Source organism: Rattus norvegicus, chromosome 10, assembly GCF_036323735.1.
Source record: "Rattus norvegicus strain BN/NHsdMcwi chromosome 10, GRCr8, whole genome shotgun sequence".
NCBI lineage: Eukaryota > Metazoa > Chordata > Mammalia > Rodentia > Muridae > Rattus > Rattus norvegicus.
In genome coordinates this window covers 28,198,005-28,219,923 of record NC_086028.1, presented here as the reverse complement: position 1 = coordinate 28,219,923, position 21,919 = coordinate 28,198,005, and the positions used below count along the sequence as shown (strand labels likewise).

Here is a 21,919-nt window from a genome sequence, read left to right as displayed (position 1 = left end):
CCTTTGAAAATCTCAGAATAGATTTTGCTGAAGAGTAAATTGAGACTCTGACCAATTTTGAGACATGGTGAAGTCTGTCCATCCGGTGAAGTAGTAGTGGAACTTGGGTCTTTCTGTTCTGGGGCTGTTAGGGATTTGATATAACATGTCACTTAAAAGGCTTGTGTGCTTAAGGGTTGGTCTCCAGATGGTGGAACTACCCACTGAGAAGTGATTGTGTCATAAGGGCTCTGATTTTATGAGTGGAGAAATCCAGTCATAGACTTATAATTTGATAGCATTCTTGGGAACAGGTGGGAAGTGGGACCTAGCTGAAGGAAGTAGGTGACTTGGGATATACCTTTGAAGGGTGTCTTCTCTTAGGCCCCTTCCTGCCTCTCTCTCAGTTTTGGTTGTCATGAGGTGGCACTTCTATTGCATTATACTCCCTCCATCATGACTCTGTGTGTGTGTGTGTGTGTGTGTGTGTGTGTGTGTGTGTGTGTTAGAGCTAGAACAAATGCTAAGTGAGATTGTACCATGGGATTATATTCCTAGATCATCCCCCCTGAGATCCTGCCTCACACTTCAGGAAGATGTAGCCAAAACTGCCCAAACCATGAGCAAAATAAACACTCACTCACTTGAAGCTGTTCATGTCAGATATTTTATCACAATGACAAAGAGGTGACTGAAACAAGGTCTAAGAATCTTCTCTATCTTAGTTTGGCTTGAACCAACTACCATATCAAGATAGCTAGAATGCGGGGATAGACAGCTCATCAGAGACCCATGGGATTCAGTTTTCTGTATAAATGTAGAAAAGTGGGATTTATTCACTATATTTTTTGGCTGGGATATAGTAGTCACATTGAATGAATTGAGGTTTCATGAAATTGGAGGCAAGGCCATGAAACACACACACACACACACCACAGGGATACACACACACACACACACACACACACACACACACACACACACAGACGTACACATGGATACCCTACCTCTGATACCAGGACTATCGAATAGACTATTGTCTTATGTAGTAAAAAAAATTCTGCATCTACAATATAGAAATAGTTACCATATTATATCTATTGAAATGTAGCTGATGAAGGTCTATTTAATTCAAGAAGCCACATACAGTTCTATATAGTGAGGGCATCTTACAGAGCCAAAATCTCCCCAGTGATTTATCTTGTAATCCAGAGCTTGGCAAACTAAACTCTAAAGGATCAGATAAATATTTTCAGCTTTGTAAACTATAAAGCAAAGTGAAATGATTATTGTCAAAAGGCTGGTAGTATTAAACTGTATGTTTAAAAATACAAAAACCATTATAAGCTTCCGTAAAAAAATATATAGTTGGCTGGAATCAACCTGTGGCCTATGTTTTGGTAACTCCTATTAGAGACAGTGTCTACTGTATCCTCCTCTGGAACCTACTGTTTTTGCCTAGTAGCTTCTCCTATTTAAGTTGTAATTAAGTTTACATGGTTCACCATAGAAAATAATGGAATTGGAGAGGAGAGAGAATAATTCTTCTACAATTATTTGGCAACAAATATATGGAGCTTTAAAGTGTTGTCACTAATATTGTACTCCATAAATTTATATAATTTATGGGCCAATTAAAAATGTAGTAGTTGACTTTCTTTGTAGACCTTGTCATTATAATAGTGATTCTTTTCTTGATAGCACAGCAGTCCATAATTTTAATCCTCTCAAAGGCAGAATAAACCTAAGCTTTAACTTTTTCTGTTGGCACACCATGAGAAGCAGAGGTGTGGAATCATGCCATTTCTCACCCTGTTGGTTTTGTTTCTGTTGCTATAGGAGTGAAGCCAATATCTAACCTCAGAGAATATGTGCTAGGCTATTGTCTATTGTGTATCTGAATTATAGAAGAGGACAGTTCACAGTATTGAAGTAGTGGTGTAGTTGCTAAGGATCTGTTCCTTTTAGTTTTATTTTTCTTTGAGACATGATCTCATCCCAAACTGGCCTAGACCTCTCTGTGTAGGTGAGGATAACTTTGAATTCTGATTCTCACTGCCACTACCTCCTAAGTGTTCAGATTATAGGCATATGCCACTGTGCCTGGTCCTCCTAGTTTTTAAATTCAGTTTTTATATTGCACATGGAAAAAGAATATAATATTTTCCCGAGCTCTAAAACAGGAGAGAAGAAAAAGGAGAGGCTAGAACATCTGTAGAGATATGATCTTAAGTAGAATAACTTAGCTACCCTTACCTGTATGTCTGAAACCATGGAGAGTGATAGACTCTATAGACTATTTTTGTGTATATAGGCAATGATAGTAAGTTTTAAATAATAAATTATGTCCAATAAAAGATTAACAATAGCTAATAATATAACATTATGGCAAATTATAACAATACATTATAATAGTTATTTAAATTCATGAATGATAATTTCTATAATTTTCTACTCTTAGGTCCAAAGGCAGCTAAAATTGCAGAAGGTGAGATTAGGTTGCTGTATGAGTTGAGAGATGGGGGCAGGGGAGTGGCTATTTCTAATACATGTATGGAATGTACTCATCATGAGGTCAAAAAGTGAATGAAACACACCCTGTCCCTGTAAACTTATGTGTAGTAGGTACAATGGGGAATGAGGATCTCCCCCAAAGGGCAAGATAGGAATGGTGGTGGGGTGTTTTACAGAGCATTTTGTACAAAGGCTTGGAGAAATGGTGGCGAGGAAGAAGGCCCATGGAGAATGGCTAGTAATTTAATTTGGACAGAATATGAAGAGCCCAGTGATAAGAAATGAAAGTTGGCCATGATAAGAAATACCATCCGGAAGTTAGTGGAGAGCAGATCATAAAGATTCCTACAAACCAGGCTTGGTGTTCCTGGGAGGTATTCAGTGGGAAATTTTTATTTCTGTGCTTGATATGACTAGTCTGACCAATGTATCATCAACCAATGAGAGTAGATTAAGAATATGCTTTGAAATGACTTTGGATGTAGACACTAGCATACCAAATTAAAAAAGACGATTTAAAGATTTCAAATACCCCTACCAGCCTACTATCCCCAGAAGAATAGCAAATTTATATATATCCTAGGTATTACCACAGGTAAAATAATTTTGGGAGAGTACTGGATGATGTCTCTGAGTGGAGCTCTCTTGCTTGTCTATTTCTGGAAGAAGTATTTTTAAAACTATTTCATGTTTTGAGTTCAAGACCCTTCTAATCTAGGCCTCCATCTAAATATGATTTTTATTTAGCTAATTGGCCAGTTCTAAGAGCTTTGATCATTGCTCTAATCTAGTGTCCCCTGTTTCATCTCCTAACATTGACATCTTGACCGTGATTTTTGACAAAGACAAGGAACCTCTGCCTACTCATATGGGTATTCATAGCTGACCCAGGTCAGACCATTCCTGCCAAGATACCACCCACATCCCAGCATGATGGATACCTATGGAAAGAGTCATGACGCTCAACTTGTCTCGCACCAGCTTGACAATCATACTCTTCTGCAGTGGGGTGGAGCGGCAACACAGGACAGACCGACAGTACTGAGTCAATTCCAGGAATTTATTTTCCAGCTTTCCCTGGAAAATTGCATTCAGTGTCTTCCCATCAATGACCAGTCCAATTTCAGGAGCCATAGCTCCCAAGTTAACAGATGGCTTCTTAGATGGAATGCAGTACCCACAGAGTTTTCTGGCTGGCTGCTGTGGTTCATGAAATCTCTTTACGTCTTCCAATGCACAGTTGAGGATGGACTCGCAGGTTTCCTGCAGTGTCATGTAATCACGTATTAGTAAACAACCTCGCCTGTTAAAACCATACCCTTACTTTTAGTAAGATAATTATAAAACTCTATCATATAAGTTATTCAGGAATTTTTTCTCTCAGTTCAATGCACATTTCTCTGCAGTATTTGAAGCAGTATTAAGCCATACTAATTTTTGAGACATCAGTGGCTGGAATAGGAGGTAATTAGGAGTAGAAGTGGCTGTTGCAAGATGCCAACTGAGTTGGGCTGGGTATAAGATAAAAATCAGCACTAATATGTTGGTAGACACTGACAATATTTCATGCTGTTATATGAGCAGTTTTCTGTCTCTTCCAGTCCTCCCCAATTCCCCGTTGTGCCTTTACACATTGTGGTAGGTATCCGTAGTCTTGGTTTAGAGTTGAGGAGGTTGAAACAATGAGTAACTTAGTACCTTAGTCAATGTCAGCCAAACAGTAGTGAGGCAGGAGCCTTACTTCTTCAAATGTGGTTTCCTAACTTAAAAAGAAATCTACCACCCTGTGTAGCTCTATGGTGTATTGTACAGAGGTCTTAAGAACTGTGCTATACAGTGTTTTTCATGTTGGTCTGAACTGACCATGAATGTGAAATTCTTACTGGTTCAAAGAGTGTTCTCTGTGATTTTTTTTCTACTTCTTTGAGATGGTCTTTTGATACAGTTCAGGATGGCCTTGAACTTGTGATACTACGCTTTTCAAGTGATTAAAGATGTACTACTATCATGTTAGTTTTATGATTTTTCATAAGTGATGTTATTTTGAAATTCAGAGAGGAAGTTGTTTTTAATTAGCAATTCTTTTCTAACACTTTGAATTATATCAGTGGTAAAATCCAATCACAGTACTAATTGTTCTTCTGGTATCTCTTCAATTCTTGTAAACATCACCTTTGAATAAAGCTTGAGAAGGCAGAAGATAATAATAAAAACAACTTTAATAGCATGTTGTACTTAAATGAACTGTATTTTCCATGTAAGTATGGCATGCATGCATTTCTGTATGGATGTTTGCATACGTGTTGGTGAATGTGTAGGTGTGTGTGCCCGTGCCCTGTGCATGTGGAGGGCAGAGGGATGTCTGTTGCCTGCCGTGATCTTTCTCCACTTTACCAAGGCAAAGTCTCTTCTCACTAAACCTAAAACTTGTCAATTTGGCTAGGCTATCTAGCCAGCTTGCCCTGGAAATTCCCTGCCTTACCCTTCTAAATGCTGGAATTATAGGCATGCTCCATGCCCACTTGTCATGCAGGTTTCAGGGACCTAAACTCTGATCCTGTACTTGTGCTACAAGTACTTTATTCTTTGAGCCATCCCCTGAGCCTATCAGGTTCTTTTATCCATGATAAGGGATGGTATTTCTTTATTAGTCAAAATGCCAAAAATATATTCTAAAAGTAAAGTATTATTCAAATGAGTTAATTTAAATAAAATCATTAAGAGAAGTAGTTCAGGTGATATGTGGATAGATTGGGTAGACTTTGGTAGATTTTGCAAAGTTACTCTTTAAGTGACAGATCTGGGGCAGCTCGATCTACTGTCTAACAATCAGTGGAGTAATTCCTGGAGCAGATACAGCTCATTTTCCTGAGTCTTCCCCTAGGAGATGCTAAATTGCTTGTTGCAGACAGTGGAGGGGCCACAGGAACTGGTTCTGGAGTATAAAGTTTTACCAGAGCATTAATTTAAGAAAGATAATGGGGTGATTCTTGCTGGATGTTGGTTCTAGTTACATAAATTCCTCTGGACTGAACCATACAGTCACTGGAACTGTGATGTTCACAGCTAAACATGAATCCGCTTGTTCTCACATTTTAATCACAATAGTTGTAGTTATTGAATATTTAACATTGTCAGGAGCCTGCAGTAAACAGTGCTGTGGTGATTCCTTCCAGTCATAGACCTAATGACTCTCTCCCAAAGAAGAGAATCTTATAACCCCCCTCAAATAATGCATCTTTCTTCATAGTATAAAAGCCAAACTTCTCTTCTGGGGTCTAGCTCAGCCAGTGAGAGGCCAGCATTCTCTCTCCCACTCTGATTGCTTCCACTCACCTGCCTTTCTGCTCTTCCTTTCCCATGGTATACACTATGTTCCCAGGCTCTCTCTTCCAACTGACCCATGGGTATATTGCTCCTTTTATCCAGGTCTGCTGAATCCCATCCCTGCTCCACTGACAGGGGATACACTCACTTTCCACATTCCTTACTTCATTTTCCATGCCTGCCTCCTGAATACAAACACGATAGCTTGGAAGACATTCATTAGGTTTCATTCTATAATTTCCTGATCCTCACACTTTGCGCAACCTACTCTTGTGGAAAATACTAATTTCTGGCTTTGTTTCTTAAACCTTCTCTCCCATCCCATCATGACATACCCCCATAATGCATTATTCCTTTCAGGATGCTGCTCCATGACATATAAATTGATGTTGAAAGTTTAGCGCTGGGTAATTTCAGTTTACGTGGGACTTTTCTATAGGGGGGTAAATGTTATCCAGCAAGACACTGACAATTGAGTAAACGAGTGCGGTATGTGACTTGCACTAGCCTGGCAAGAGAGCAGAATGCTAGATTTGGTGTCTAGACTAGCAGACTAGCTGGGGTGGGGTGAGCAGTTGGGAGGCCCACTTTCTGTTAAGTAGCAACATCAAAATGACCAATTTACTAAGTATGTGGATGATGGACTATTGGATGATGGGTTGAATGTCTTTCAGATCATCTGAGAACCAAGATCTAAAGAGTTAACTGAGGGGATGCTAAGTATATCAACATTCAATCCCTTTTTGGCCTCACCTGATTCTCTGTGTTAATGGAGTACACGGTGTCAGCCTGATCCAGCAGTTTGCAGGAATGTGCGACATTGACGGCTGTCTCCTGTTTATCTCCTGTCAAAACCCAGAGCTGGATTCCAGCCTCCCGCAGTGCAGCGATGGTATCTGGAACCCCTTCTTGGAGTCGATCTTCAATCCCAGTGGCTCCTGGAAAGACATGGGAGCACAGTATGTCAAGTGTGTGGCAGCTTACTTTCCCCACATCATTACACAGCCATTCATCAATTATGTTTTCTGTATTAGTCTATGCACATTGGATGCAACCAGGAACCAGATAGAGATGATTGGTATGCTGGCTAATTTTATGTCAACTTGACATAGGCTAGAGTCATTTTGGAGAAGGGAACCCCAATTGAGAAGATAACTCTGTAGGATTGGGCTGTAGGCAAACCAATAGGCCATTTTGTTAGTGTTTGATGTGGGTAGGCCTAGCCCAGTATAGCTTATTGTGTGGGTGTGGCTACTTCTGGGCTGGTGCTCCTGGGTTCTATAAGAAAACAGGTTGAACTAGCTATGAGGAGCAAGCCAGTAAACTGACTCCTCCTTGGTCCCTGTATCAGCCCCTACCTCCTGTTTCCTGCCCTATTTGAGTTCCTGACTTGACTTCCTTCAAGGATGAACAATAATGTGGAAGCAGAAGCCAAATAAACCCATTCTTCCTCAGCTTTCTTTCGTTCAAGGTGTTTCATCACAACACTAGCAACCCTAGGGAGGACAATTGCTACCTGTCCAGAACTCGTTATTGGATGAAGGTTTATAATTGAGCTACATGGCAAGAAGATCTGAGTGCTTTGTGAGTGGACACAGCTTCACCTCGAAAGTCAAGGAAAAGTTTTGCTGATGAAAGACCATTTCTGTTCAGACCAGGAAGATCAATGGCAGCGGTAAAGGAACATCCCAGGTAAAGGGACCAATATGTGTGAAGGCCTAGAATTCAAAGCAGGAAATGATTGGAAAGAAGTCAGAAGAAGTGAGAGAGGGAAAGAGAGGGAAAGGGGTTTTGGGGTCGTGTCAGGGCCTTGAGGGATATGCGGTTCATTTGGGTGCAAAGAAATCCATTAAAGGGCATTAAGTTGGGGAGGGACAGGATCAGGTGTGTCTTTTCAGATCATTCTAGAAAATGGATTGGAAATTAAATAGTCCAGATAAGAGATTCTCAGGGACTAAATAGGAATGCAGAGGAGACCTGGTGGTGGTGTGTACTGACCCAAGGTAGTAAGTATTGAAGAGACGAGACATAAACTTGCTCTGGCACAGATCAGAGCAGACTTAATAGGGACTCCCATTTGTTTTTGCTACTATTCATGGTGCAGTTTAGACACGCAGGTGCCATCATTTGTGGATGATCTAGAGCTTTGTCTCAACCCTGATGAATATATACCCACATATTAGATAGTTACTAAATGCTTAATCAAAACTCAATCTGCATTTAGAATGAGATTCATTCTGAATCACACGCTAATGGCTAACCATTTCACTTAGAGTAGAAGCAGAGGTTTTGTCTCTTTGAACAATCCAGAGTGCTGAAGTGTTGGCAAAGCAGTTACATTGGCTGCATATTGAAAAAAAAAAAAAAAGAACTTGTATTTTGAGATGTAATGTGAAGGCCGCAAAGCATTTTTGGCAGTCATGGGGTTCTGCCTTTGAGTCACATTTCCCAGCCACCTTGAGGTGAAAAAAAGGGACCAATTTCTCTTCAAATGTGCCTGTTTTGTATTTCAGGTACAAATACATAGGTAAACAACTCTATGGGCAGTGATGGTTTAAATATCATCTTTCTCTGTGAGGTTTAGCCTGCAAGGTGAGCTCAGGAAATCGATTTACCGTACAGGGAGACTGTGTGGAAGGAAGAGGAAAAACACATTTATTTGTGTGAAAGAGAAAATGAAACAGGAAGGTTGTGAACGCCTCTCCTAGACAGGGAAGCTGACAGGCTTTGACAAGTGAGTCATTCAGTAGAGCCAGCTGATGAATATCATGCTGCAGCTGAGACTTGGTGCTACCCTGAAGCCACAGACATATCCAGGAGGTGAGAGAGTGGTGGGAACCCCAGATGAGGTGACTGCCTGTGGCCTTGTATGGAGGGTAGACTGCTCTGGACTAGCGCCTTCTGGTTCTTGTAAAAACGATTCTTGTTTCCAGCTTTAGAAGTGTCAGAGCTTCTGAGGCAGCAAATATAGGTTCCCTGAAGCCAAGACACAAGGCAAGAGGCAGAAGGTGCTAAGGAGTAAAACTTCTGTTTGAAGGCTGTCCGGGTAATCTGCTGCTACGTGTCAAGGTCTCACCATCTTGTTGCAATGAAAGATGGCTTTTGGCTTAGTGGCCAGTGCACACCCCTAATTCGTTCTTGTTGGGGGTCTGTGCAAAAATCCTCTAAACCTAAACTCCTTCCTGCTTCTTCTCTTCTGTCCTAGTGGCCTCAGAGTGATTAGAGACAAGGGTGTCTCTCCCAAGACAGGAGGAGATTAATTTTCCCAAGCAAAGCTTTTCACTCTTCAACTCTGCAATGCTCTTCTTCCTACAGACATCCAGCCTGTCTTTGAACCAGTCTCTCCTCTTGCCCCTGGATCATCAGCCTATCCTTTATATAGTGGTAGCCCCATGATTTTACTAAAGCACCCCATGAGCACTTGATTTACATGGCCCTTCATTAACTGGGATCCTCTGGCCTCCTATCAGTTCTCCTTTATACTCTGTAGTCCAGCTAAAGCAAATCTCTGGCATTTCCACTTCTCCTCAGACCTTACTTCCTGCCTTTCATTTAGCCTCTGTATTCTGTTATGAGTCTCCCTCCCCTTTTCTGAATAACTTATCTTTTTAGTTAGTGGCCTCTCCAAACCCTCTTGGCCCCAGTGTGAGTTGGTACCTCCTATTTTTCATTCCTACCCAATCTGTACATCTTCTGTCCCAGCTCTTATCACTTCCCATGTGATGGTATGACTGGTATAGTCATCCAGGCTGGATTCTGAGCTATGAGAATGTGGAGGCTGTGATCCCCATTTCTCACTCCAGCTGCTAAGCCTAGCATGTTACTTCATGCACATGGTAGGTGTACAACCAACATTTGATTGAGCAGAGGAGTTTGCTGTTGGGGAAGAAGCCAAACTCATGGGCGTCTTCTTCCAAAAGGGAGTCCAGGAATCCTCTCAGGACAGGACTGGCTGTTGGCATGGCCCAATTATGCCAAATATCTGGGAAAACCCAGGGAAGGTTCATAATTGAGACAAAATTGTAGCAGCATCAGAATCCTGGCTAAGAGTTCCTTTCTTAACTTGTAGCATTCCTCTCTCTGTTTTTACTGTAGTGATGTCTTATTTTTAGCTACCGAGTAAAGTGAGGCGATTCTCCAGGTGCTGGGCTGTCTCCATTAGAAGCTCCTCTCGGTTGTCAAGGGATGCCTCAGCCTCACGCCGGAAACTGGCCCACCTCTGGAAGTCCTCTTCATTTACAACCTATGAGACAGAAGAGGATTATCAGTAACCTTGAATGGATCAGCAAATGGAATTCTTCCTTGTTACTGATATGCTGGCCTCCTGTAAGCCTGTAGACTTCACAGAATTGGGCATGGAATTCTCCACAGTGATATTTTGAATGCATAAGTTGATGAAAGATTAAACCTTAGATAGCCTTATGCCCAGAATATGGATAATATGAAGTTGATGGGTTATTGTGGTGGTAGAGAGGTAGGGCAATTCCAGGAGAAGTTAAGGTGAGGGGTTGGAGGGGGTGAACATGGTCAAAATATATTGTATGAAATTATCAAGGAATTAATAAAAATATTTAAAAGGACACATGGAGTCATGAGGAAGAGAAAATGGAAGTACTATGAAGGAGCAATGAACTTGACCCCATTTCTGATCCAGTACTGCACCGAGAAAGCAGCAGCCATATTTTCCGTGGCTTGTAGACCAAATATACAGACATGAAGTCTTTTTACTTTGGAGTCTCAGAGAACCTTTGGCCCACCATGTTAAATGTATACATTCTCTTTTTATAAATGATTTTTTATACAAGCACCAAATATTAATTGAGTCCTTCTGTGTGGCACAATAGGAAAAATCAAGGGTACATAGGTCTTTTTTGTTTGTTTGTTTTGAGACAGGACCTCATAATGTAGGCTTGGCTGGCTTGGAACTCTTACCTGCCCCTGCCTCCTAAGAGCTAGGATTAAAGGCCTACGCTACCATTCTGGGCCATGTACAACAGGAGACACAATAGGCACAGACTTATGGAAAACAGACAGTGCTGAGGGTATAGTTATCCTGTAATAAGCTATCCCAAAGACGCATCAAAAAGTAGTAAGATTGGGACTTGTACCTAGATAGACCTGTTTTTTTTTTTTCCAATGTGGAGAGGTTTAATGAAAGGACAAGACAAGAGAGAGGGACAAGAGAGGAAGAGAGAGAGAGAAAGAGAGAGAGAGAGAGAGAGAGAGAGAGAGAGAGAGAGAGAGAGAGAAGAAAAAGAGTAGAAGACGAGGCTGGCCATGAGCACGTGGAAAGAAGGGGGAAGGGGAACAGGGAGAGAAGGGACAAAGGAGGAAGAGGGCAAGAGTAAGAGCTGGACCTGGTTTTAAAGTGAGTATATTTAATCTCTATGAATCAGATAGGCAGCTCTGGGAGTCTGTGGAAGGGAAGCTGATTCTGGCTACCTAAAAATGTATGAGCATCATGGCATTCCTACCAGATATTACATATCTCATCAGACGCTTTTGCTCTGTCCCCCCTTCCTACCTCTTTTGTAGGGGCTGCAAAGTCAAGTATCTGAGAGCAAGAGGTGAGGGGTTTGTATGGCCACGTCAGAGCCAAGGGTAAAGCAATAGCTAATGGTGGGGCTGCTAGGCAAGATCAGAACACAGCTGAACACATCTTCATCACAGGGGTCAGCTGCTACATAGTTATGCAAATTGGTGCCATCAATGAAGACTCAGATTCTCAAGAGAAACGAGAAAGCTAGGTTTCATTCATGTGAACACACACATACACATACACACCCTCTCCAAATTTTAATGTAGACAAATAATTCAAAAATTAAAAGACCACTTTGAAGATAAAATTTATGAATGGGATCAAGACACCTTGAGTACATGCATGAAATTTTCAAAGAATAAATATAAATAAATAAATAAATAAATAAATAAATAAATACCTTTATGAAGTGCAGGTCACCCATTACAGATACAATGAAGATAGAGAATGGTTAAAGGCACAGATATGTAGTTTTCTGTTCAGATTTCTGCCTCAGCAAAATTGTCACAATTATAGATTTTGGTCTTGAGTCAGATAGTTAAATCTAACCAGGTGTGATGTAGAACCATAATCCCAGTGACTTAGGAAGTTGAAGCAGATGATCACAAGTTCAAGGCTTGCCTGGACAACTCAGTGAGATTTTGCTCCAAAAAGCTACTAAGAATATAATTACCACCACCAAGCAAAGGCCTAGTGGTGGAGTCCTTATTTAATATATGTGCATGGTCCTAGAGTTAATAGCCAAGAATGTTAACTTTGAAACAATAAAAGAAACCAGAAGTTTTTTATAAAGAAAGTAAGAAACAAAGGAAGGAAGGAAGGAAGGAAGGGAAGAAGGAGAGAAGGAAGGAAGGAAAAAAGAAAAGAAGGAAGGAAGAACAGTTGGGGAGGTGAATCAGTCAGTAAAGTGCTTGCCATGTAACTTGAAGACCTGCTTCTTGTAAGCTCAGTTCTGTGGAGGCTCCAGAGACTGGAGGGATTCCTGGGGCTTGGTGGCCATTCTGTGCAGCTCCAGGTTCAGTGAGAGACTATGTCTCAAAATAAGTTTGGAGTGAATGAGGTAAATGTTGACGTCTGTCTGTCTGTCTGTCTGTCTGTCTGTCTGTCTCTCTCTCTCTCACACACACACACACACACACACACACACACACACACACACACACACACAGACTGAGGTGAAGGCCACTCAGCTACGCTAACATCTGGGGCACGCCAGCAGGCCGATCAGTTCTCACCTTCTTAGCAATGCACAGGGTTCGAAGGCCATCTCTTGCATACAAGTCCAGATGTTTTTGGGTCCGGGCTCGGATTCTCTTCAGCTTCTTTTCCACATCAATATCATTCCCTGTCAAATAGTTGTTGTTTCCCCATGAAGCCATGGGCAAATGCTCAGGGAGCTTCACCCTCAACTTCCTGGAGTCTTTCTGGTTAACTACAACAGTCTTAAAAGAGGAGTCCCCTTTCTAGCCCTCCCTAGGAACGAGGAAGAGATCTTCTGATGACAGACTGCCTTGGAAAATGATAATTCTATGAGTCTCCACGCTGTCTGCTTCTTAGAGCTTTTCTTCAAAAGCCTGGCTGGGAAAAGTGCTACTTAAGGAAGGGAGGTAATCTAAGAGATTGTTCAAATACATCTGCTTACAAGGGAACCGCCTAGAAAGTTAATACAACGATATGCTAACATCAGGTGGAGGGTCAGGGGCTAGGAACTTCTGTGTTTTTGGTACCCAAGGTAGATTTTCAGTATCTAGCCTTGTCTGGAGAGCTCCCCAACTTTGCAAACTCTTCTCTGAAACTTAGACAACCCATCATCCTCCCTGTCATCTACAGTAGTTCTTGTCAAGCTCAGTTCCAAGACAGCTGCAAACCTGGATCTCATTAGCAGACTTCTTCAGTGCATTGGGTTTGCTGACTTAGGCTTTTTTTCAATATGAAGGATGGTGTTAGGAAAAAAAATAGCTTTCACATTTTCTGTAACTCTAGTGTGAAAAATACCTCACTTCCTTGTTCAAAAATCCCTGTGTTAAAGTTCCACATAGCTTATTTCTTTCCAAAGAAATAAGATTTATTTTATTTTCTCTATTAGATAGTAAGAATAGTCTAGTAGTCTAACCAGCTGGGATGGTTGGGGACAGGACCTGACACTGTCCTTTCGTCATCCAAACTGTGATAGGCATCAGTTATCAATTACAGCGCTCTGTAAATCTGAGCAATGAAGTCTTTAGAATCCCTTACCAGTGCTGGACAGAGGTTTTAGAGAGATCCTCAGGAATGAAAAGAATTTGAGCACCACACCCATTCCTTTAGACCATGCCAAGCTAAAGATAGTTTCTAATAGTGCCCTAAGTACAAGGAAGTCCAATAAGTATATCTTTGTCCAATATAAACATCTTTTCACATATTATTTCCTCATTGATCAAATGACCTAAGTACAGTGTTCATGTAAGCAACGCCAAATTGAGCCATCCCTTTTGAAGCTCACCCTTGTGAGCCCTTTGGTTTTCTCCCATCAGGTTGCCAGGAACCTCACAGTCAAACTGAATGATCAAGCATCATTGATACACTAAACTTGATCTTATCTCTCTCCTCCCTTTCAAAATGTTCCCTCTCTCTCCTAAGGCAGTAACACTGTGATTGTGGTTTTTATTGGCAGCCTCTCCAACCCATTTCTGCAATCAGGTGAAGACGGAATAAATAAACATCTCCAGGGCAACGTGGCTCCGTTGCCCAGGGTGCTATGGCTTCCCCAGTCAGCTCCGAAGCACTTGTCTGCCAGAGTCCGAGGCTGAAGAGAACTAATTAGCTCCCTTCTCATTCTAAACACTAATCAGTCCCCATGAACCTCTTGGCTGTGATCCACAGCTGATAAGGCAGGAGGCTCGGGCTGCCTGGGCAATTCTGAAGCTTGGCTGGGATCCAGTATCCAGGGAGAATCATAACCCTATCACTGTCTTCTCCTTGTTAGCAACCAGGATGCGGTTGCACACCAATTCATGCTTCTCCAAAATTGGACACGGATACGCAGGGACTCTGGAACTTTTTTCTGGCCCTGTACAAGTTTATGAAAACCCATCTTGGTGGGGGTGGGCACTGGGGAAAATGATAATATAGAGAGATACTTGAGGGACTGCAATGCGCTCTAGGATGTGACTAATGGATGTTTTGGTAGCAAGAAACCTGGATATGGGCATGACTAATGAATATTTTAGTGAATGTAGAAACCTGCAAACTGGGAAATGCGAAGATAAAATGGCTTCTCTTATAAAACACTCTACAGAGTCTTGAACGTATTAATGAACACCTCAGTTCTCTAAGTCTAGGTAATGGATAATTCAGTGTATTCTAAAGACTTTGTTTTGAGAGTATCTCATGGGCTTGGGTCCCATTGGGACATTAGAGTAAGTGACTTTTAACTTGGGCTCCTTGTCACCTTTCCATATTGCCTCTAGGACTTGTGTTTCTGGGCCCGATAATGGTAACTCACCACAGGCTGGATCTTCCAGCAGGTCCATGATAACTGAGTCCGCACCCTTGGTGTAGACGACGATCTCGCCTGTCAGTGGGTGCCTCACCACTACTGACATTCTCTTCCGGACAGAGTCAAAGCCCAGGGTGAAAAGGAGGTCAAAAGTGAGGCAGATGCCCTGGGGCAGACGCACAGTCACCTGCTCAGGTGTCCTAGACACTAGTGTGAAACTGTAGGCCCGGGCTGCATGGACTAGGGCTGCCTCATCAGGGCTTTCAGCCTCGTAGCACAGCTCTGGTCCATCAAGGCTGAGAGCTGGGGCCTCCAGACCCTCCTCCAGAGAAGTGCCTGATTCAGACCCCAGGTTGTCACCCTGTTCCCACGTGCTGCTCCTGTAGCCACCGTCAGTGGAGCAGTCCCCGCTGCACACAGATGCATCATCTTTCTCATCGGCGTCTATGGTGGGCACATTGGGCCCCAGACTTTCTCCTAGATCTGTGTCAGAGGGAGCTGTGGATGAGAATGATTGGCTGAGACTCAAAAGCTTCAGCCTCTGGAAGAGATGTTGAATCTTTTCTAAGGAAGTCCCCAGAGCCTTGTTGGCTGGTGGAGTGGTGACCTGTGGTTGAGGGAGGAAAGTACAATATTACTCCAAGCATGCAAGCTGTCTTATACAGAACATGAAAGTCATTCTGCCATCAGAGCATTATTTGGGTCTTCTGTGGTCATAGACCTGTAGCATGGTCACACACAGGCCCATGTGTTCTGTGGATCTCAGCCTTCCCACCCATACAAAGAGAGCATTAATGCAGATGTTTCTTTTCTTTCTAGGTGTGGCCAGGGCTCATATTTGTATAGTTTCCAAACATCCCACTCTGGTCGTGGTGGAAAGGAAGAAAGGGGTTGAAAGCGAGTCTCTCTACAGCACTCTTTCTCCCAACTCATCATATGGTAAGCTGCTTTCTCTTCGTGTGAATCATTACATTCAATTTTCCCTGAAATTCCATGGGCTACCGAGAGTATGGGTGTGGAAAGCAGGCACCCAGATGTTGAAGAGATTTGCCAGGACACCTCAGTGTTTTGGTAATAAAGTTGGGACTCAGTCCTGAGTCTGGGTCCAGCAATTAGCTTGGAGCTATGTGTTAGTGCCAGCCCTCTCATTAACTTGAAAACCGAAGTTGGACAGCAGCTTTCCTAAAATAGTTCTTCTCAAAAACAGTTGCTTGCTCAGATTGTGCTATCTGCCTCCTCTATATCACAGAAAATGTTTGATCATGAGGGTATTTTTCTGGGTGGTTTGAAAGCTTGGTATAACGAGAAGTTATAGTTTAACAAATCCCATTTTCTTGGTTTTATAGCCACAAGTTTGCACCAAATCATTGTTGTTTTTTGGGTTTTTTTTTTGACTTTTTATTGGTTCTTTGAGAATTCCACTTCATGCACCCTAATCCCACTCACCTTCCCTTCTCCTCATATCCACCCTCCACCCTTGCAACCTCCTCCACAATAGAGAAAAAACAAATCTCATTGTGGAAGCTATAGTGGGTCACAGTGTGTCTCACACCGTACCATTTTGCCCACGCTTCTTTGCTTGCAAATGTTCATTGCAATGACTTGTTGGTTTGGTACAAGGCTTCTGGCTTCTGCTACTCTATCAACACTGGAACCTCACTGGGACTCCTCTCAGGTATCCTATGATTGCCCTGTGTCATGGAGATTCTGCAGCTATGATCTGTAGGACCAGTCCCTTCATGTACTCCATCAGTTCATCGATGGGGTAGATGTTGAGGTGAACCAATTCAAAGCCCTGGATCTGGGCCTGAGAGAGAGGATTAGGCCAGCTCCACCACTCTCATGATCTAGGATTCAGTTCTCCTGCCTACCCATAGTTTTTGACAGATAAGAGAGGGGAGAAGAGCATCTCTCTCTTATCTGTGCCATTGCCCAGAAGACAAGAGGCAGGGGTCGCTCTCCCACTCACATCCTTGAAGCTGGCTCACCCTCAACCTCCACACCCAGACCAAGCTCTACTGAGATACTTAGATGAGAAACAGGTTCAGCAATTCTGCTTTCATGACCCCACTGGGGCCAACTTTTCTGCCCAATACCAGTGTTAAGGGCAAAAGGGAGGGGAGATCTCTCCCTCTCTGACACCACTACATAGCAGAGGAGAGGCAGGGCTGGATCTCCCACACTCAAGTCTTTGGGGCTGGTTTACCTGTAGTCCCCACTTTCAGGGTTAGTTCTACTGTACTGCCCAAGTGAGGTATAGGGCCCGTTCTCCCGAGTGCTACAGCAGGTGAGGGGCAGGGTTAGATCTCCCACTTTGATAACCTAGGGGCCAGGTCTTCTGTCTGCTACCGATGGAAAGGGGCAAGAGGGCTCTTCTCTCCTTCTCTATGTTACTGCACAGCAGGCAAGTAGCAGGGCCAGCTCTCCCATACTCACACCAGCAGGCTGGCTCACCTGCACCCCTGCCATCAGGTTCTACTGTGCTACCCATATGAAGTGCAGGGCCTGGTCTTCCAACTGCTGCTGCTGCTGAGGGGCAGGGACAGCTCTTCTGCTCTCAGGACCCCAGGGCTAGTAGCTCTTCCAAGATGCCCAATCAAGGAGTGGAGCCAGTTCTGCAGCTCTCAGATATCAACATGTCCCTAGGCAGCAGACCAGAGATGTCCACCTGGCCTTTGGTGATAACAGATCCTTGCTGCTTCAGGGTCATGGACTCAGTCAAACATGGCCCCCAGTGGCAGCACAGGCTAGGACCCCACCATGGTCCCAGGTGGCATCACCAGGGTGTTCCTCACTACCCTTGAATCTCCAGTTTTTTCTCTCTTCATTGTACCCATCTCCTTCGCTTTCTCAACCACTTACATGCTCCTCTTAGAGGTGCTTGAGGTCTGAGTGTCTGGAGTCATTTCAGGAATATTATGCCTCACTTGTGAATTTTGGTGCCAGACAAGGGTCATCTCTGGCATGGTCTGCTCCCCCATTCCCACACAAGATGGTTCAGGGTCTGACTGATGGTCATTTCCCCATGGCACTGGTCTGGTGGTCATCTCAGGCTCCCTTCTCGCTTGCCTGACCTAGTGGCCTCATGTGAGGCTTATCTGTCTGAGGCTTACTCCCACCTAGGGCCCTCAGTCCCAGATGGGGTTCTTCTAGTCTCAAACTTGCTTCTGTTCTTTGGAGCTGTATGGATCCGCATGGCTGCAGACTGGTGGTCATCTCAGGCTTGCTTTTTCCCCCATACAATTGTTAGGCTTACTAATCATTCAGATGTTCAGAACTCCTCTCTGCCACCCACAGATGCACATATGACACAGCAGCCATGCCTGCAATGCTTCTAGTGGCAGACAAATCATCAGTCTTATCACTGACTTGCAGGGATCTTGGCTGGGTCTATAGATAACTGGAGACCCGTATACCCTCAGAAGTTTTCATTGTTTAACTCTATATAGACAACCACATTTCTGCATTGTTTCCAAGGCAAGCACATAACACACAAGCTAATTAGTTTTAACCCCTATATAAAAGCAGATTCCAGTATGATATGATATCATTGGGAACCACAGTAGAGTCCACATGTGGTTCTACCATGTGTTAATCATGCTTTCTAAGTTAAGTTACTTAAGACCTGAGACTTCACTTGTTAAATCCAAATTTCAGGGTTGTAAATAATATAGAGAAAGTAGTTAGCATGGGACCTGGCACACAATCAAATGTTCAATAACTCTTTACTCAGTATCTGCCCCACAGTTGGATAGACAGAGGTTGAAGGTTACACAAACAGCTACTGTGTAACTTTCCCCATTTAATTTACAATCAGGGAAACAGACCTAGGAAGATTACAGGAAAGATCCAACGTTCACAGTGATGGGCTGATTGATGCTACAGCTAGTGCCAAAGAGTTGTGTCTTTCTGATCAGGGGTTTCCCCTCTCCCATCTGCCTTTCCCCCAACTCTCAACCATCATTGGACCTTACCCTCTTTCTGGGCTCAGTGGTTGTGGACACCATGACAGAGTTGCAGATGGTTAAGGCGAGAAAGAAGTCAGCAATGGAGGCAGTGGTGGAGTGCGAAGGCTTGGCAGGTCTGGTATCCAAGGTCTCTAGCCACAGGGCAGCGTCTCGCACCTTACTCAGGAGGTTTTTGTCAGGAGTCACATCTTTTTCCTGGAAGAAAAAGAAGCCCCTAGTGAAGTCTTTTCCTGAAAGGACTGGGAAGGGAGGTCCCTCCCAGCAGGCTCCGTCTAGGGTAAGGATGACACCATCATCCCTGTAGTCTTGCATCCAGCACATTCCTCCCCTTCTGCTGAACTGACCACCGCTCATTTTTAATTCAATCTTTCATTGTCAATCTGTGGAACCATCAGTCACGAGGCCCCAATATTTCTTCTCATCTGCCATCTTCTTATCACTTGATCCTTCCTCCTCTTGCTTCCAGTAGAGCCTGGGCCCTCCTGTCCTCACCTGAATATTTTTGCACCAACTTTATACTAGTAATGCTGCCACTGGGCTCTTTCAGCTCTTCTCACCCTGCACATGCACATGTGGTATGCCATGTTCCTAAGATACCACTTTCTCCCTGCAACTTCTGGCTTCTAGAAAGATCTCCAGATCATCACCATCAGCACTGCCAACTCCTCCTGCTTCTATACCTCTTCACAAATTTTACCTCTGGCAGACCCTAGAGGTATCGGTTGCAATCTGGACACACAATCTCCTTCTATGCTTCCGGTCACATCAACAGAAGAATCCTTTCCCACGCATCAGAGTCTCACCTAGAGCTTAGTGACCGCAGAAGTGCCAGGTGCCTGTTAGGCTCTATTCAACTCACGGTGATGTCTTCTGGATGACAGAAGCAAGTTCTACCCTGTCAGTGTCCAGAGGTACAGGCTGTAAGGCAGAGGAGGGAAGTAGGCCAAGGCACAGCCGAGTTCATTATGGGATGGAAGGTGCTGTTGACCTGGCAAGCCATACTAAACGGTGCTGCCAGCTTTGCTTAGCAAAATGCTCCAAGGCCCTTTTGCCAAGAATCCTGACTCTTTAGGAGGAAGCAGAGATGACAAGTGACCCGTTTTCTCTCTTGCTTCTTTTTGAACTTTCTGAGCCGAAGCTGATCCACAGTTCTGCAATTTTTCACGTTTCTGTAGAACGTTCCATTTGAACTGTCACTCTGGAATAGGTGCTATCCATCTTCTCTGCATTTGAATATTGTACTTCTAAAAGCAGTTCACATTTGTGAAGTGCTTTCCACCTTCCCAAGCTCAGGGCATTTATGTGACACCTATCAGATTGTCTCAGGTTCAGGTGCAGATGTATGTAATCCTCTCTCAACCAAAGCCCAGAGATATGGGCTGATTTAATCACTGGCTTTTAGCTAGACAGGGTGAAGCTCAATTTACATATGGGATCCCTGTGCAACAGGTGCAGCATCTTTTTCCCCTGGGGTTATGGCACAGGGGGTTGGTTCATTAGTACTCTGTCTAAAGTTCTGTAGTCAGATTAGCCAATACTGTCTAAACACTGAGCCAGTTTATCTTGATAATGAGAGCTCCTGTTCATGCAGTGTTTCATATGTTCCTAGTACACCCACCATTTAATGCATCTCTGCAATTGGTGTTGCCATTGTCTTGGTGCTGTTACCTCTAACTTTAGATTAGGAAACTCATGCCTAGCAAAGTGTAATGCCTCATGGAAAATCTCACAATAAGCAGAAGGTATTTTCTCAGTTGACTCTTGGTAGCTTGACTCTAGAATATCTCATCACTCCTATACGTTAGGAGGGAGTAGTAGCCTTTGGGATTTTGTGAGAGACGGAGCCTTGAGTGTCTGCCATCCCAGATGTCATGGACTGGCTCAAATATCAAACCTGAGTTCTTAGCACTTTGGGAGACCATGCGAATGTTCCTCTTCCTGAAAATGGATTTTTTTGTGGGTGGGGAAGGGTGCATGAATGGGATTCTAAAACTTTGCACAAACATTCAGAAGTGGGAAGAAAGTTCAGAGGCCATCAACGTTCAATCCTCTATTTCCCTGCAGAGAGGCCAGAATTATATAGCAGGTACTTTTTCCTTGTTCAGGTATTCTAGAGTCTATAAGTGCCGTGCGGATGATGGCTTGTGCTTGAGGTGTTTTCTGGAGTTAGGCACATGCAGAGTGTTGAATGAGTCCTTTCTAGAGTACTGTGCTTGCTCACCGCCGATGAGCTCTTGACTCTTTCTGTTCTTGTTGTTCACTTTATTTTGAGCGTGTGTCCATGTGTGGGGGGTACCGTGAATAGAGGTCAGGGGACAATGTCTGGAAGTTCGTTCTCTCTTTCCACTATGTGGCTCCCGAGAATCAGACTGCTTAGACCAGCATGCGAGGTGGCAGACAATTTTTCCTGCTTTGCCATTTCACTGGCCCTTGACATTTCTTTATTAGAACTGCTTTTTAAATTGTTTCTAAATTATATGGTGCTGTGTTATAAAAGGCTTCTGCAGGTGTTGGAAGATATGGCAATCAACTTTTACCTAGTCACCAGACCAGCCGCTGCCCCTCAAGTCTCTTCAGAGTGCTATTTGCTCCGGCCCACTCTTTTTCTATGGGGTCTATTAGCATTTGGGAAGTTAGCCCTTAAAACACAGAAGAAAAGGCAGCTCCTTCCCCCAGGGGTGGTAATTTTGAAGGAAAAGAAACAGGAGGCCATTTACAGGTTTTTTTTTTTTTTTGAGCCAGAACTCTGTGGTATCCAGACTCTCAATTGGTTGGTTTCCTTCTATTGTTAGTCAGCTGGAGCATACAGGTCTTTCGTGAGCTCAGGGCCCATATGAAGGGAAGCTGTATCACGAGGTTACCTTTACTGATATTCGATACATACCAAGTCCTTTGTGAAGTACCCTCATCTTATATCATCTCTATCATTTTCTGTTTTGATTATGAGGCAAAGGAGGCTCATGATCTCCGATCCTGTCCCAGGATCCCAAAGTTCCTTATCCATAAACCTGACCTCTTTTTTTTTTTATTAACTTGAATATTTCTTATATACATTTCAAGTGTTATTCCCTTTCCCGGTTTCCGGACAAACATCACCCTCCCCCCTCCCCTTCC

The 21,919-nt window shown here is 43.4% G+C and overlaps 1 protein-coding gene, 1 long non-coding RNA gene and 1 pseudogene across 3 annotated transcripts in view; 1 reads left to right on the top strand and 2 right to left on the bottom strand.

Annotated features, from left to right (window-relative positions):
• Atp10b (ATPase phospholipid transporting 10B) overlaps positions 1–21,919 on the bottom strand; it is a 256,073-nt gene that overhangs the window by 32,878 nt on the left and 201,276 nt on the right. For both annotated transcript variants that reach the window (XM_017597619.3, XM_063270024.1), the window contains 6 exons: positions 18,812–19,000; positions 14,844–15,444; positions 12,595–12,704; positions 9,937–10,063; positions 6,574–6,758; positions 3,435–3,756 (listed from right to left, as the gene is read on the bottom strand). In XM_017597619.3, the coding sequence (XP_017453108.1) occupies positions 3,435–3,756; positions 6,574–6,758; positions 9,937–10,063; positions 12,595–12,704; positions 14,844–15,444; positions 18,812–19,000 (1,534 nt within the window). The remainder of the gene's footprint in view (positions 1–3,434; positions 3,757–6,573; positions 6,759–9,936; positions 10,064–12,594; positions 12,705–14,843; positions 15,445–18,811; positions 19,001–21,919) is intronic.
• On the top strand, positions 6,996–10,397 carry LOC134480672 (uncharacterized). The gene is made up of 2 exons (XR_010055325.1): positions 6,996–7,512; positions 9,916–10,397. It is a non-coding gene; the product is annotated as an uncharacterized LOC134480672 (long non-coding RNA).
• Positions 18,104–18,182, bottom strand: LOC120095455 (small nucleolar RNA SNORA17; annotated as a pseudogene).